This window comes from Rhinopithecus bieti, unplaced genomic scaffold (genome assembly GCF_001698545.2).
Source record: "Rhinopithecus bieti isolate Rb0 unplaced genomic scaffold, ASM169854v2 scaffold_7673, whole genome shotgun sequence".
Taxonomy (NCBI): Eukaryota; Metazoa; Chordata; class Mammalia; order Primates; family Cercopithecidae; genus Rhinopithecus; species Rhinopithecus bieti.
Genome location: NW_016806375.1, coordinates 6,695,834 through 6,710,086, shown reverse-complemented (window position 1 = coordinate 6,710,086; position 14,253 = coordinate 6,695,834). Strand labels below are relative to the sequence as shown.

At 47.3% G+C, this 14,253-nt stretch overlaps 1 protein-coding gene across 7 annotated transcripts in view; it reads left to right on the top strand.

Moving 5' to 3' along the window:
- Positions 1-11,666, top strand: part of ABLIM3 (actin binding LIM protein family member 3) — a 119,391-nt gene extending 107,725 nt beyond the window's left edge. For all 7 annotated transcript variants that reach the window (XM_017875830.1, XM_017875829.1, XM_017875828.1 and 4 more), the window contains 6 exons: positions 1,040-1,069; positions 1,672-1,730; positions 2,581-2,641; positions 3,422-3,429; positions 3,978-4,058; positions 9,493-11,666. In XM_017875830.1, coding sequence (XP_017731319.1) covers positions 1,040-1,069; positions 1,672-1,730; positions 2,581-2,641; positions 3,422-3,429; positions 3,978-4,058; positions 9,493-9,606 — 353 coding nt within the window. In that variant the 3' untranslated portion in view covers positions 9,607-11,666. The remainder of the gene's footprint in view (positions 1-1,039; positions 1,070-1,671; positions 1,731-2,580; positions 2,642-3,421; positions 3,430-3,977; positions 4,059-9,492) is intronic.
- Positions 11,667-14,253: the final 2,587 nt, after the last annotated feature.

The following is a 14,253-nucleotide window of genomic DNA, read 5'->3' as shown; positions in this document are numbered from 1 at the left end:
CTTGAAGTTATATAAGCAGGGGCTTTATTCAAACACTTCTTGAAAATCTCATTGCAAGCGCCTCCCTATTCCTGGACACACACACACACACACACACACACACACACACACACTCACTCTCTCTCTGTCTGCCTCCTCCTTTTCTTACTCCTGTGAGATGCAATCCTGCCAGGAAATCTCATCTCAGATCAATACTTTATGGATAATAAAATGCATCATTTGTTATACTTCTTGTGCCAGGCATTTGTAGGTATGTTACACTCCTGTAGAGCTGCAATGTAGAGGGATTATTTTCACCCACTTTATAGATGAGAGAACTCAGGTTAAGCCACTTGCTCCAAGTGAGAAAGCCAGTAAGTGACTGAACCAGGATCAGACCCAAGTTGGAGTGGCCCAAAGGCCACAAGCTCTTCCCTCTTCCCCATACTACACCTTGACTCTCAGTGAGATTGAAGATGTTGATGTTGGTGGCAATAATGACAAAATCAGTTTTATGGAGTGTTATAGATGCGTCAGGCACTATGCTAAGTATCTTACTGTATTGTGTCACATATTCTTCACAGTAATCCTACAAAGGAGACTATCACTCCCCATTTTGCAGATGAGAAAACTGAAGCGTGATTAATTAGATTGTCTGAAGTTAGATATCTACTAATGGCAGAGCCAGGATGAACTGCTGAGCCTGTTTTCCTGCCTGACCACTGAGGGCCACTGTGTTCAACCCCTGGCTCTGGAGTCTGTGCAGTGCACCAGTGCTGTTTGCAGTTCAACCCTGTTCAACCACATCTGCGCAACAAATATCACAGAGCACCTGCCCTGTGCTAGGTGCCAGGCTAGGAGCTGGACAGGGGAGGGAGATGGGGTGCAAGTGCAACAATTTAAAACTGACCAGTGGGGAAGGAGGGGCTGAAAGAAGCGCCTTTTCCCAGACAGCCAGGGGGACCGGGTATGGAAGCCACATCTCTTTGTCCCCGTAAATTGTCTCCACCATGTTTGTCTGTCCTCATGAGCAATGACCTTCAGCTTTTCTCTCCTGCAGCCCCTCGGTCTCACTACCTGGCTGACAGTGGTAAGTTCTGCCTGCCCTACCTTCAGCCCATCATGTCCCATAAGGGACAGAGCTATGTCAGCTGCAGTTCTCCATAGCTCTAATGACCATACAGTGTGGATGTCCCAGCACACTCCTGACCTCAAATAGTCTACCCCATTGTATTTTTCAGATTGTGGGTCTGCATTTGGGGGTCTGGAACTAGGATTGCCATCCCCAAACGATGGTCCCAGAGAGAAAAAAGTGCACATACCTCTTCTACCACCTGGGAGCCTTCCTACCTGGGTTCTGAGCTTGACTTCAATTCCAGGGCCTTTGTCCAGAGCCAGCCTGTGGCCAGGACACAGGGGTCTATCACAGGAAGATAGAGATATGCAGATCAAGGACAGAAGAGTGTATGAGTGGGTACCTTGGGCAGGTACCTAGAATTCTGCTAGAGTGAAATGCCCCCAGAGACTGTCAAGTTGCAAATCTGGAGAGCATCAGGAAGAATTGGTGGCCTCTGGCCTCCACCCCTTCCTGCTAGGTTGGGAGCAATATTGGGCGTTGGTGGCCAGATGACCTCGGGGAGAGGGACTCATGGCTTGAGACTCCTGGTAATTGCTCTAGATCCTTCTTTTCAGATCCTCTCATCTCCAAATCTGCCTCCCTGCCTGCCTACCGAAGAAATGGGCTGCACAGGGTAAGAAGCTGTGCTGGGAGATGCGGGGGTGATGCTGTCCCCAAAATGCTATTAGATCCCATATTAGCTTGTTGTAAGGTGAAATCTGGGCAAAGGTCCTGGGGCTAGTGGTGGGTTAACTGAAATAACCGTATGGCAATGACTTGCTCCCCTCCCTGGTGACCCCTTCATGAAAAGGGGCCCCCATCGGAGGGGCTTGGGAACAACTAGTATTTATTGGGCAATAACTCTGTGCCGGGGACTCAGCTAAACACTTTGCAAGCACTAATTTGTTTTGTCCTTCACAACCCAAGGAGGTGGTTACTATCATTTACCCTACTTTGTGCATGCAGAAAGGCACAGAGAGGTGAGGTGACTTGCCCACACTCTTCAACAAGAAGTGGTAGAGCCAGGATTCAAGCCCAGGCCAGCTGATCCCACAGCCCACCCCCAACTGCTGTGCTCCACTGGTCTCTAACATGGCCTGTACATTCTGAGCTCCCTGAGCGTGCTGTTATGGAAAAAGAAAAATGATGAGCAGGATAAGAATTGAGAGTTCATGGAAGGAGTGACTTGCAACTTCCAACCAGGTTGTCAGGGCAAATCTCCTAGAAAAAGGGGTATTTGAGCAATGAAAGAGAGCATGAAGTGAAATTCACCAAATAAATGGATATACATTGAGTGCCCAGCATGTGCCAGGACAAAGCACAGGGATGGAGCAGCGAGTTAACTTTCCCTAACTTGAGACAGAGGCTGCTGAGAAGGCCCTATGTCCCACAAGCACTGGTTCATTTTCTGGAGGTGGGTGAGTGCTTCAGGGAGGCAGAAGTGAGCTTATCTCAGGCCAGCCCTGGTTCTGTCTCTTCTGCAGATGCCCAGCGCAGACCTCTTCCACTACGACAGCATGAACGCAGTCAACTGGGGCATGCGAGGTGAGTGCAGGCCTGCAGGGGGTCTGCAGGGAGAGGGCCTCCGGATGTACCACTCAAAACTGCTGCTTGACCCTCGGCAAATGATGGCTACAGATTCTGTCCCCACACTGGGCTGTGTCCAACCCTGAGTTCTTACTCTCTTTCACTTCCCACCCTCTCCCTTTACCCATGCTCTTCCCTCATCCTCTCAAGTCCTGGCCTTGGGTGATCTCCAGGCCACCTGTTCCATCTGGGTTCCCAGAACCATCACAGAGTGCTGCTCTTCTCTCCCCGGACGGTGGAGCAAGGGTTGCCTGCCAGCCCTGGTGGAGGAAGCACTCAGAGCCAAATGCACACTGTTCCCAGTAAGAATTCCAAGAGCTTTCTGCTCTCTGCCAGTGAGGCTTTCACACCAACCTTGACCAGCTCCTAAGAACAAACTCAGGCAGCAGGGGCCCACATTAGAATCTCGAAGGATTCCCCACAGAAGACAGAGGATCTTGTCCATGTGTTTCAGATCTCAGATTCTTCTAATTTCTATTCTAAATATCTCTAAGGCCATTTTTTCCTTAGAACTATCTCAAGATCAGCCCAACCCCTACCTTCAGCCTTCCACTGTGCTCATACCACTCTTGATTGTCCTTCAGGGTGAATTCAGCAAGGACAAGGTCTCTGGTGGTCAAGAGAAAGAGACAATAGAGGCCAGACCCCCTAAGAGAGTAAGACAGAGGCCCGTGTAGTGATGCAAAGCGAAGACTGATGGGCTCCATTCTGTGTGTGTGTCTCTTTTTCTCTCTGCAGAGTACAAGGTAAAGGATGTGCATAGACCCTGGGGGTCTCCAGGATTCTTGGAGCTGCTACACTGGGGATCACCAGGAGGATGACAGCACTGTCTATGTAGGGAAAGGAACAGAGATAAATAACCCCAGGGGTCCTTTCAAGACCAACATTTCCTGTCCCTCCTTGGCCCACTTTTCCTGAATCCTGCCCTAGGTCTCTTGCCTACTGAAATCAGATACTCTCCCTGGGCTTTAGAGACACTCTGGTGACTTGCCAGTCGCCAAATATTAGACACTTACATTTGGTAGGTCATGTGCCCATATTATACCATGGGCACATGGCAAATACCTCCAAGCTTATTCCTAGTAGTATTAGAAGACTCTCTGGGGCCTTGCCTTTTGAGAGGAGGTATTTTAAGGCTGCTGGGAAACCATAAGAAGGGCAGATCCAGCCCTTCCTCCAGACTTAATTTCTGGCCCTTTCTGGATAGAACAGAGAGCCCAGACACAAAATATACCTGAAAGGAACAAGCCTACCACCCTCACCCAAGCTGGGGACCACCCCCCTTTCTCCTTAGATCTACCCTTATGAACTGCTGCTGGTGACTACAAGAGGAAGAAACCGTCTGCCCAAGGATGTAGACAGGACCCGTTTAGAGGTAAGTCTAAAAAACTGAGCAGGAGCTCTTGGGTTCGAAGAAATTTTAGAAGTTGCTTGGTCTAATCCAGCTCAAGAGGGCTGGGTGGAAGAGTGGCTTTAAGATCACACAGCTTTTTGAAAAAGCAGGGACTTGAACCAATTTCCTCAGCCCAAAACTTCCCCAAGCTCTTCCCCAAAACTGCCCCAAGCTGTTCCCCCAAAACTGCCCCATACTGTTCTTTGCTGCCTCCTCTTCAATTCAGTTAGTGTCTGTGGTGCACAGAGACAGTAAATCCTCCACTAGGGCCGATGCTTCTGCAGAACTGCAGAAGAGCTAGATTTGCTTCCTGCCCCCAAGGGGCCCGCAGTCTCAGGATTGTGCATAAAACTTGTGCTTGTGATGGGGGACAGAGGGAGGCAGCACTATGTAGAAGGAAAAAAAGGCATAAGTAAGTCTTGAGTCAAACTCCCTAGGTTCAAACTCTGATTCTGCCATCACTAGGCGGGCAGCTTTAACCAAGCGACAACCTCGCTGCAACTTGGTTTTCTCCTCTGTAAAGTGAGAGTGATTGGTGTGCTTCCCTCATGCTGCCAAGAGAAGTGAGTGAGCCAATACCCATAAAGCCCTTAGCATAGAGTCTGGCAACATACTGAGTATGAAGTGCCCAATGAACATTAGATTACTGTTGTCCAGGGAAGACCACTAAGGCCTGAGGCAGTCAACACAGGTTTGCAGAAAAAGGAAGGATGTAAATGAACTAGGAAGACAAGTAGAGTTTGGTATCGATGGAGGTGGAGAGGAGAACAGCATAAATAAAAGTGCAGAGGTGGGCCTGAACATGGTGCCGGACATTTGAGCAGTCCAGACCGCCCGGTGTGGAGTTCCAGTTCCTGAGCTCCTCTGGTGCTGGAGCACACTCTGCCCCTTGCAGCCTGTTGCCACTCCCTGCCTCTCTCTCTCCCTAGAATGCCTGTTATTAGTCTGTTCTCATGCGGCTAATAAAGACATACCCGAGACTGGGTAATTTATAAAGGAAAAAAAAGGTTTAATGGTCTCACAGTTCCACATGGCTGGGGACTCCTCACAATCATAGTGGAAGGCAAAGGAGGAGTAAAGTCACGTCTTACATGGCAGCAGGCAAGAGAGCTTGTGCAGGGGAACTCCCCATTATAAAATCATCAGATCTCATGAGACTTATTCACTACCAGGAGAACAGTATATGGAAAACTGCCCCCAAGATTCAATTATCTCCACCTGGCCCCATCCTTGACATGTGGGGATTATTACAATTCAAGGTGAGATTTGGGTGGGGACACAGCCAAGCCATATCAATGCCCTTCCCATCTCACCAGCCTCCTTGCTCCTCAGGGCTCCACACTAGTAATCCCTGTGCCCCAAAGCTTCCTCCAACCCTCCTACAGGAGGGGTCACTCCCCTTGTCCTTTGACCTCCTCCAGCCTTCTATCCAAAGTGCATCAAGCACCTCTCACTCTCCTGTGTATCAGATCATGGATGTGTCCATTTCCTCTGCCTGGCCCTGAATTTCTTAGGGACAAACATTGTCTGTCCTTTACCACAGGGCCTGGGCTGGGAGAGGTGTTAGAAAATGTTTATGGAATTGAGTGCAGGCTTCTGAAACAGGAGGTTCAGCACTCCTCGGGAAGAGCATACAAGCCGCCCTTGACTTGCTGGCATGGAGTTGGCCCAGGGTGGAGGGTTGGGGCAGGAGAGGAATGTACGTTAGCCAGGAAGCTCTGCGAGTTCTTCCAGCTCTAGCATGCTGGGTTGCTAGAAGTGGGTGATTCTCCTCACATTTTAACAAGGGCCTCCTCCTTTCGCTGTCTCCAAATGAGAGTGTCCACCAGTGCTGAAGGGGACAGCTCCCAGGGCAGCTCAGTGAAGCCAGTTTTTAGGGATGGAAACATTCTTCAGGACATCAGAATCACCCAGAGAGCTTTTTAAAAATACCATACAGGGGCCCCACGGTAGGCCGATTCAATCACAATTTGGGGAAGGAGCTCAGGCCTCAGAACTATTTAAAAGCACCCAAGGATGTCTAAAGCGTAGCCTGAGCTGAGGCCCATGGGCTAAAGACACTGCCCCAGCCTCCTGCACTAATTCCAGGAGGGGACTGAAGAAGGAAGACTGTGACCCTGTCCTCAAGGAGCTCAGAGAATAGATATTCAGTCATCCAACAAATATTTACTGAATCATCCTCACCTTACAGAGGAGAAAATAAAGATTCAGCAAGGCTGTCATTTGGCCAAAGCTGATCACCTAGTTTTAACAGAATCCAAGTTTGAACTGAGGGAGCTTAACTTGAGCCTTGTGCTGCCTCCCCTTCTTCCACCATCAGAAGCACTAGTTTTATGTACAGTCCTGAGACTGGGGGCCCCCTGAGGGCAGGGAGCAAACCTAGCTCTCCTCCTATGTCCACAGAAGCATCCAGGTACTGTTCAAGATGCTTGCAATATATCAATGAACAAAGCAGAGACCCCTGCCCTCTTGGAACTTATATTCTTGTGTGAGACACAGGATGTGTCTTCTTTATTTGTGTCAATATTGTCAACACAAAGAAAAAATAAATGACACCGTGTGTTAGAAGGTAATGAGTGCTAAGGAAAAAAGTTAAAAGAGAGAAGAGAAGGGGATTAGGAGAGGAAGAGGCGAGTTGCAGTTTTAAATAGCATCATCAGAGTTGGTCTCATTGGATGCATGACATGTAAGCAAAGGTTCGAAGTAGTTGAGGGAGTTGGGCATGCTTTTATAAGAAGGAAGAACCTTCTGGGCAGAGAGAACAGCCAGTGTTGAGACCTTGATGCAGGAGTGAGCTTGTTGTGTTTGAACATAGCAGAAGGTGAGTATGTCTAGGGTCACGTGAGCACAACAGAGATGAAGAGGAGAAGATGAAATCCAAGGAAACTGGGAGCAGATCACACGATGTAACAGGTGCATGAAAAGATCACCATGATAGTGAAAGTGACCAGATTGAGTGCTTTCTGTGTGCCCTTGAGTGCTGAGCACATGACCTGTATCTGCTCATTCACCCTCATGGTATATATGATGCAGACACTAGGAAGCTCCCATTTTCCACAAAAGGAAATTGAAGTTCAGGAGGGGTTAAGTAACTTGTCCATAGTCACATGGCCATATCTCCCCGGTTCTAAGAGCTGCTCTCTTAACCTTCCTGCTTTAACACCTTTCTATGGCAAATGTCAGATGGACAGTGGTGGCATTAGGGGCCTTGAGAACTGGAGGGAGAAAGGAGGCCCCAGCTGGCCCTTAGAGGAGAGAAGCCCTGGTCTCCTTCCAATGTGTCCTACTTGTGAGCACGTTACTTGAGGGTGACTTTTGAACACGTTACTTGAGGGTGACTCTACCATTCCTTTATATCAAGTCTCATAACAAAGATTTTTGAACATGGTGGAGAAACTCAACTAGAGAACCAATACCGACCACCACCCTCCAACAACAACAAATGATTCTAAAGTACAGTTTCCCTCAGTCTTTACCATGGAAGTAGCAGAGAGGGGGACTCTCCTATCCAGGGTGTCTTTCATCACTTACTTGAGTAGCACAAACATGGACAAGTCAATAGTACAAAGAAAGAGGCAGGGTCTTAGGGATCTAACAAGCAAATGTAATGTGTGGGCACTGCCTGGGTCCTAATTCAGACAAACCAACTGTAAAAAGACATTTTCAAGACAGGAACTTTGTAATGGGCAGGTATCAGGGAATTCTGAGGAATTCTCGTTAAATTTTCTTGGGTTTACTCATGGCATTGTGTAACCACAACGTGAGAAAATGTCCAGTGTGTTTTGAGATAGATTCTCAAGTGCACAGGAATGAACTGACACAAAGTCTAGGCTTTGCTTTAAAATATTTCAGCAAATAAAATAGATAAATGAAGCAAATGTGGAAAACCTCACAATTACTGGATCTGGATAGTGGACATGGGCTTTGTCCTGTTTTCTCTCTTTCGTGTAGTTTTGACATTTTTCATAATAGAAAGACTTACTTATGAATTTTTTAATGGGGCTGACCAAGAGGGGCATTGGGAATGTAATGCATTTTGCCTGGACTTTGGTCCCAGCTCTACTACTTAAAAAATTATTGACCAAAAATTGTCAATATTACCTTTGCTTGAAATTCTGAAGGTATGGTGAAAATGTTAGTTCACATGGCCATGCGCCGTGGCTCACACCTGTAATCCCAGCACTTTGAGAGGCTGAGGAGGGCAGATTGAGCTCAGGAGTTCAAGACCAGCCTAGGCAATATGGTGAAACCCCACCTCTACTAAAATACCAAAAAATTAGTCCGGCGTGGTGGCGCATACCTGTAGTCCCAGCTACTTGGGAGGCTGAGGCAGAAGAATCACTTGAACCAGGGAGCTGGAGGTTGCAGTGAGCTGATATCATGCCACTGCACTCCAGCCTGGGCAACAAAGCCAAACTCTGTCTCAAAAAAAAAAAAATAGTTCACAGTGACAACAAGCCGAAAAACTGACAAATTACTGTCTGGTCACATACATAATTTTCATTGAATCTCCTTCATTACCCAATTAGCTCAGGTAATTGCTACCAACAAGCCAGCTTAAGTGAACCCATTAAGTTTCCAGCAGTATATATGCCATATATTTCTCTTTTTAAACTTAATTTTAAATTCCATTTTGAAAAATTTTAGCTCTCCAGGAAAGTTTCAAGAATAGTAAAATGAACATCCATCTACCGTTCACTAAATACACCAATTGTTAACATTTTACATTTTAAGTGCTGTATGTTTCTAACTCTAAAAGCTTTTAACAATGTATCACACTTTTAAAGCTGCTTAGAAGGGAGGAAGGGAAGGAGGCCAGAAAGAGGGGAGAATCTACTATAGAATGCAGACAAGGGTTTGATTATAAAGCATATTTGTTTTCATATCAGAAAAGATAAAAGGACACTTTGGTGCATCAAAATTATGAGCAGTAATGTTTTCATTGACCGGCCTGATGAACAGCCTTCCAAATCATTTGTTAAAACATCAGTAAGAGGAAATATCCCCTAAAATCTTGGACATGGCTCCTTTTTCTCTCAAAGGGGAGTGGGATAGCGTGAATCCACACACACTTCTGGATGCAAATACATGGAGCAGGCATGCAGAAAGGGAAGGAGTCAACAGGGGACTCCAAGGGGTATGTAGTGGAAGCAGAAGCCCCACTTGAGTCATAGGCACAGGAGGCCTCTTCAGCCAAATCAGCTCCAGAGTCCTCCCTGGGGAAGTGTTCATTCCGTATTCACTCATTCAACAAATATTCATCACACACGTCCCAGGCTCAGGCACCATGCAAGGCACAGGGTGCCCGGAGGGAACACGCAGCACCCACTGCTGCCTCCACCTGCCCCCACATCTTGCATCCTCATGCTGCTCTCTTTCTCTGTCCCCCCACCCCCACCTGCCCTGCCTCCTTCAGCGCCACCTGTCCCAGGAAGAGTTCTACCAAGTCTTTGGCATGACCATCTCTGAGTTTGACCGGCTGGCCCTCTGGAAGAGGAATGAACTGAAGAAGCAAGCCCGGCTGTTCTAGGCAGAGGCTCTATAAATATATATGCATTTATATAAAGATATATGTAAAATCTCTCTACTGAAGCTCGGTATAATCCTCTCTTGTGTAATGGGACACACTGCCTGCCATGAGACTTGCTTTTCTGTACTGTCAGGCAAGCCCACGTCATCGAGATATTTTTATGCTCCTTACTTTCTCTTTTCTAAGTGCTGTGGGATCTGGGAAGGGATTTGAGGGGACTCTGTCCTTTTATTGGGGATCCTTTTTATACTGAAACATCTGTCCTAACTTGAGTGCCCCAAGGTCCAACTCTCTTTCCTAAAGAAGGTGCCTGAAAAAGTCTCTCTTCTCTCTGCTTCGTGGCCCCTTTCTTAAATTTCTAGGGCTGATGCTGACCATGTGGTTTCCACACCTTACTGGCCCCAGAGGGGCCCTCCCATGGGAAGATCTGCAGCAATCTCCCCAAATCAATGAGCGCCTTTGAGCACCCACGAAGAACTTTCTCAACACCCCCAATTAGGAGCTCCGTGCTCTCTGGGGGCAATGCAGTTAAAAGTGTGAATCTCAAATATAGTTATTTGAGATTCAGTCAACAGATTCACCAGTCAACAGAAGTGGACAGGGCCTAGGCCTCTCCTCAGCTCCCTAACCCTCCTCCTTCTGCCCTGGATTGTAAACTCTCCCTTGTCCGAATCTAGGATTCATGGTAGGAAAAGGAAAAGGCCCTTCCCTTCCGTCCACCACTTCCAACTGGCCCCTTTGCCTGACCTGGACTTGGAGAACCAGAGGAAAGGAGAGGGAGCGGAAGTGGGAGATACAGCAGGGCACCTGTTAGAATCAGAGCTGCAGGATTTCTTGGGACCCTCCTCTCTCCCTCACTGCTCCCAGCACCTCCTGACCCTTCCCCCTTTCAAGGAGAGGCCCATGACTGCAGCTTGTATTCTTTAGCCTTATTACAATCTATGTGCCTGACAACTCAACACACCGCAGGGCTAATGTTCCCACCAGAGCTCCAACTGAACAACCAGACAGACAACTCTCACCGCCCTCCAGAGAGAAAATAGGCCATGTCCCAAAGAAAGGTTCTTGGTCTATGCCTCTGGTCTGTGGGCTGGCAGGGCAACCATAACATACCCCCACCGGTCCTCGGCTCCTGCTGCAAAGTTGGCCATGTTTCACAGGGAAACTTTTGGAAGAGTGGCTGCTTATGAGATTCCAAAATGAAGTGTTGGCCAACATCGCTCATGGCCATCCCGGATTTCCCCGGTGGCTTCCTTTCCTGCCTGCTCGCCTCCCTGAACAGGGGAGAAAACTTAACCTCTCTTCTCCTCTCCAAACCTTTCACCTTGAGTGGGCAATGTTTGGTGGGGGCTGTTCCTTCTTGGAGATGCCTTGAGTCAGACCATTTTGAGATCATGGAGGAAGGATGAAGAAGTGAAAATGACAATAATGACTCTCAAGAGACTGGTGATGTGACATGGCAAATGTAGAACTGACTTAAATTGAACAAACCCTCACTGAGCACCTCTGATGTTGAGCACCTGCTGAATACTGAGCACTGAATGGGGGAGGGGGAGGGGAGCACAGGGGTGAATCAACCTGGGACTTGGTCTCAGGGACATGCCTACCAATAGTGGGTATCATAAGGCATGTACCCAAACATAACGGATGTAAGGCAGAAAGTGATCAGAGAAGGAATGAGAAAGTGTGCGTGATGTTAATGAAAAGTCATATGCAGTTAGAGCAGACCAAGGAAAGCTTTCTGAAAGAGAGTGCATCTGAGGAAAATTCAGGAAGGATCTTTGTAGATCGGGAGGAGATTCTAAGTTGAAGGGGTGATAGGGTGAGGAGCCACAGGGAAGTCTGCTGTGTTCTCATGTAGGATGTCAGCCCTCCCTGCAACTTCTCTTTTTGGCCAATGTCTTTTCACTTTCCTGACCCTTTAGAATCGTCCCCAGCCAGAAGCAATCATGGAAGCTGCCTCATTGTCACTGGTTAAGAACTTGGCGAGATTGAAGGGCTTTTGTTATTGTTGTTGGATATTTTTGTTTCCCATAAAAGCACATCATTTCAACCCTAAACCTGCGTCCTTCTGTTGTTTCTTGTGTGGGAGTGGAAATGACTGACATGGGAAGAGGCTGACCCCTGCACATTTTTCAAAATAAAAGCACCAAAACAGCGGCCACTCCTTTGACCTCAGTTTCTCCTTCTGTAAAATGAGAAAGTTTGGTAAAAGTAAACATCACTCAGATTGTTTTCTGTAGAATGCAGGATCCCTCAAGATGGTAGAGGACGTTCCAACAACAAAGAAGTTCTGTGATCAAAAATAATAATAATAATAGTGCCTTATTACTAACCACCAGCAATGTTCCAAGTTCTATGCGAGCACTTCACACCCATCATCTCATTTAAGCTTCTGAAACAACCCAAGAAGTAGCCATTATTAATATCTCCATCTCCTAAATGAGGAAATAGCTTTGAAGAGAACCACAATTACCGCTGGGAGAGCCAGGAATGAATTCCAGCCTGTCTGACTCAGAGAGACCGGCTTACCACTCTTATTAGGCAAGATCCTTCCAGCTGCAGGTAGGAGAGCACCTTATTACAAGTGGCTTCAACGGTGAGAACATGTTGTCTTGCACAACCAGAAATCCAAGGTGCAGAGTTAGTACATTCAGCAGCTCAGGGATGGAGTCCAGAGCCCAGGTTGTTTGCATCTCTGTGCCCCACCATCCTCAGCATATTGGCTCTTGCCCTCAGCCACATGTCCTCTATGTTTATAAGAGGCTTCTGTGGCTCCAGGCATCATGTCCTCACACAATCACATCAAAAAACAAGAAAGTCTATTGCATGTCTATTGTAGTCGGAAAAACTTCTCCGAAGTCCTCAGTAGACTTTGGCTCGGATCCCACTGGCCAGAACTAGGGATATGTCTATGCCCCTGCTGCAATAAGGGCTGGGAAACTGGGCATTTGGCATTTTCAGCCTCAACAGGGGGAACCAGGCTCTCTACCAACAAAGAAGAAGAGAGGAGGGCAGAAAAGGAATGGCCTCTGGTTGAGGAAATCACAGCACCTCTGCCACAACCACTGTGCCATGAAAGAGCACATCACATCCCTTCTCTTGTAGACTCACAATGCACATTGCCAAAAGTCCTGAGAAGTCCCACCATAGTACCCTTGTTTAATCCAATATTTTATAAACGAATTTAACATAACCTCTGTTTAAGACATGCTAGGCTTACTGTTTTTTGCTGTTGTTGTTGTTTTTGAGATGGAGTCTCGCTCTGTCGCCCAGGCTAGAGTGCAGCGGCGTGATCTCGGCTCACGGCAAGTTCCGCCTCCCAGGTTCACACCATTCTCCTGCCTCAGCCTCCCCAGTAGCTGGGACTACAGGCACCCGCCACCATGCCCGGCTAATTTTTTGTTTTTTGTTTTTTTTTTAAGTAGAGACGGGGTTTCACTGTGTTAGCCAGGATGGTCTCGATCTCCTGACCTCATGATCCACCCACCTTGGCCTCCCAAAGTGCTGGGATTACAGGCGTGAGGCACCGTGCCTGACCAGCTTACTGTATTTTATCTGTTCAAAGATGCACACTTTTTTCACATTTCAACATCTCTAAAGATGAGATGTGGCTTAGAATTAAAAGTAGCTCCTTTTCTGAGCTCTCATTCTACTATTCTTCAATAAGAACCAATGCTGACTTTCAGCCCCAACACGGCCCCTCCAGACAGGTGGCTCAAATGTGCAAAAAGATACTCAAGAATGCATCTTTGCTCCCCGCCTACACATGCACCCAACAAATATTCATGAGCGAGCATCTCCTGCCAGGCAGGAGCACTGAGGATACAACAGTGTGGAAGGCAGGAACGGGCTTTCCTCATGGACTCTGGTCTAGGGGAGAAACAAATCATAAATATGCAACAGAAAAAGAGCTGGCACATGAAGATAACTGCTACAGAGACAACAAATAGGTATCATGAGAAAGGAACTCACTTCGTATGCTAATCAAAGGATGAAAACCAAGTACCTGGGGAAAAGTGGGATTGGTAGCATTCTTGGCATAGAGATAGTGGATGCAAAGGCCCTGGTGTGAGCAAGAGCTTGGCTTATTGGAGGAACAAAAAGAACCAATGAGGATGGAGTAGAGTGAATGCAGGGGAGAGTGAGATTAGAAGTGGTGGGAGGGCAGGCAGGGGCCAGCCATGCACAGGGTCTAAAAGGACACCTCTCAACCATCCAGGCTTTGTAGAGGATGCTTTGTCGACATGTTGGGTGTAGGAAGAATTGTTCCAAGCCTTGCCACTCAAAGTATTGTTTCTAACCGGGAACATTGGCATCACCCAGGAACTTCTGTGAAATGCAGAACCTCAGGCCCCACCCCAACCTGCCCAATCAGCATCTGTATTTTCATAAGATCCCCAGGTGATTCACACACATGGTGAAGTGTAAGAAGCGTTGCTCTCACCCATCTTCCTTTCATGAACAGACATAACATTTTAAGTCAGACTGTCTGAAATTCTAGAAGGGGGCCTTTCCCCACACATACAACCCCTTTGGACACTGGAGATCAACCTTACATCAATAAAGCAGAACATGACTTTAGAGGCCACAGAAACCACAGAAGGTTAGAGCTTAAAGCTAATAATACAATAGTTGCAATTCACA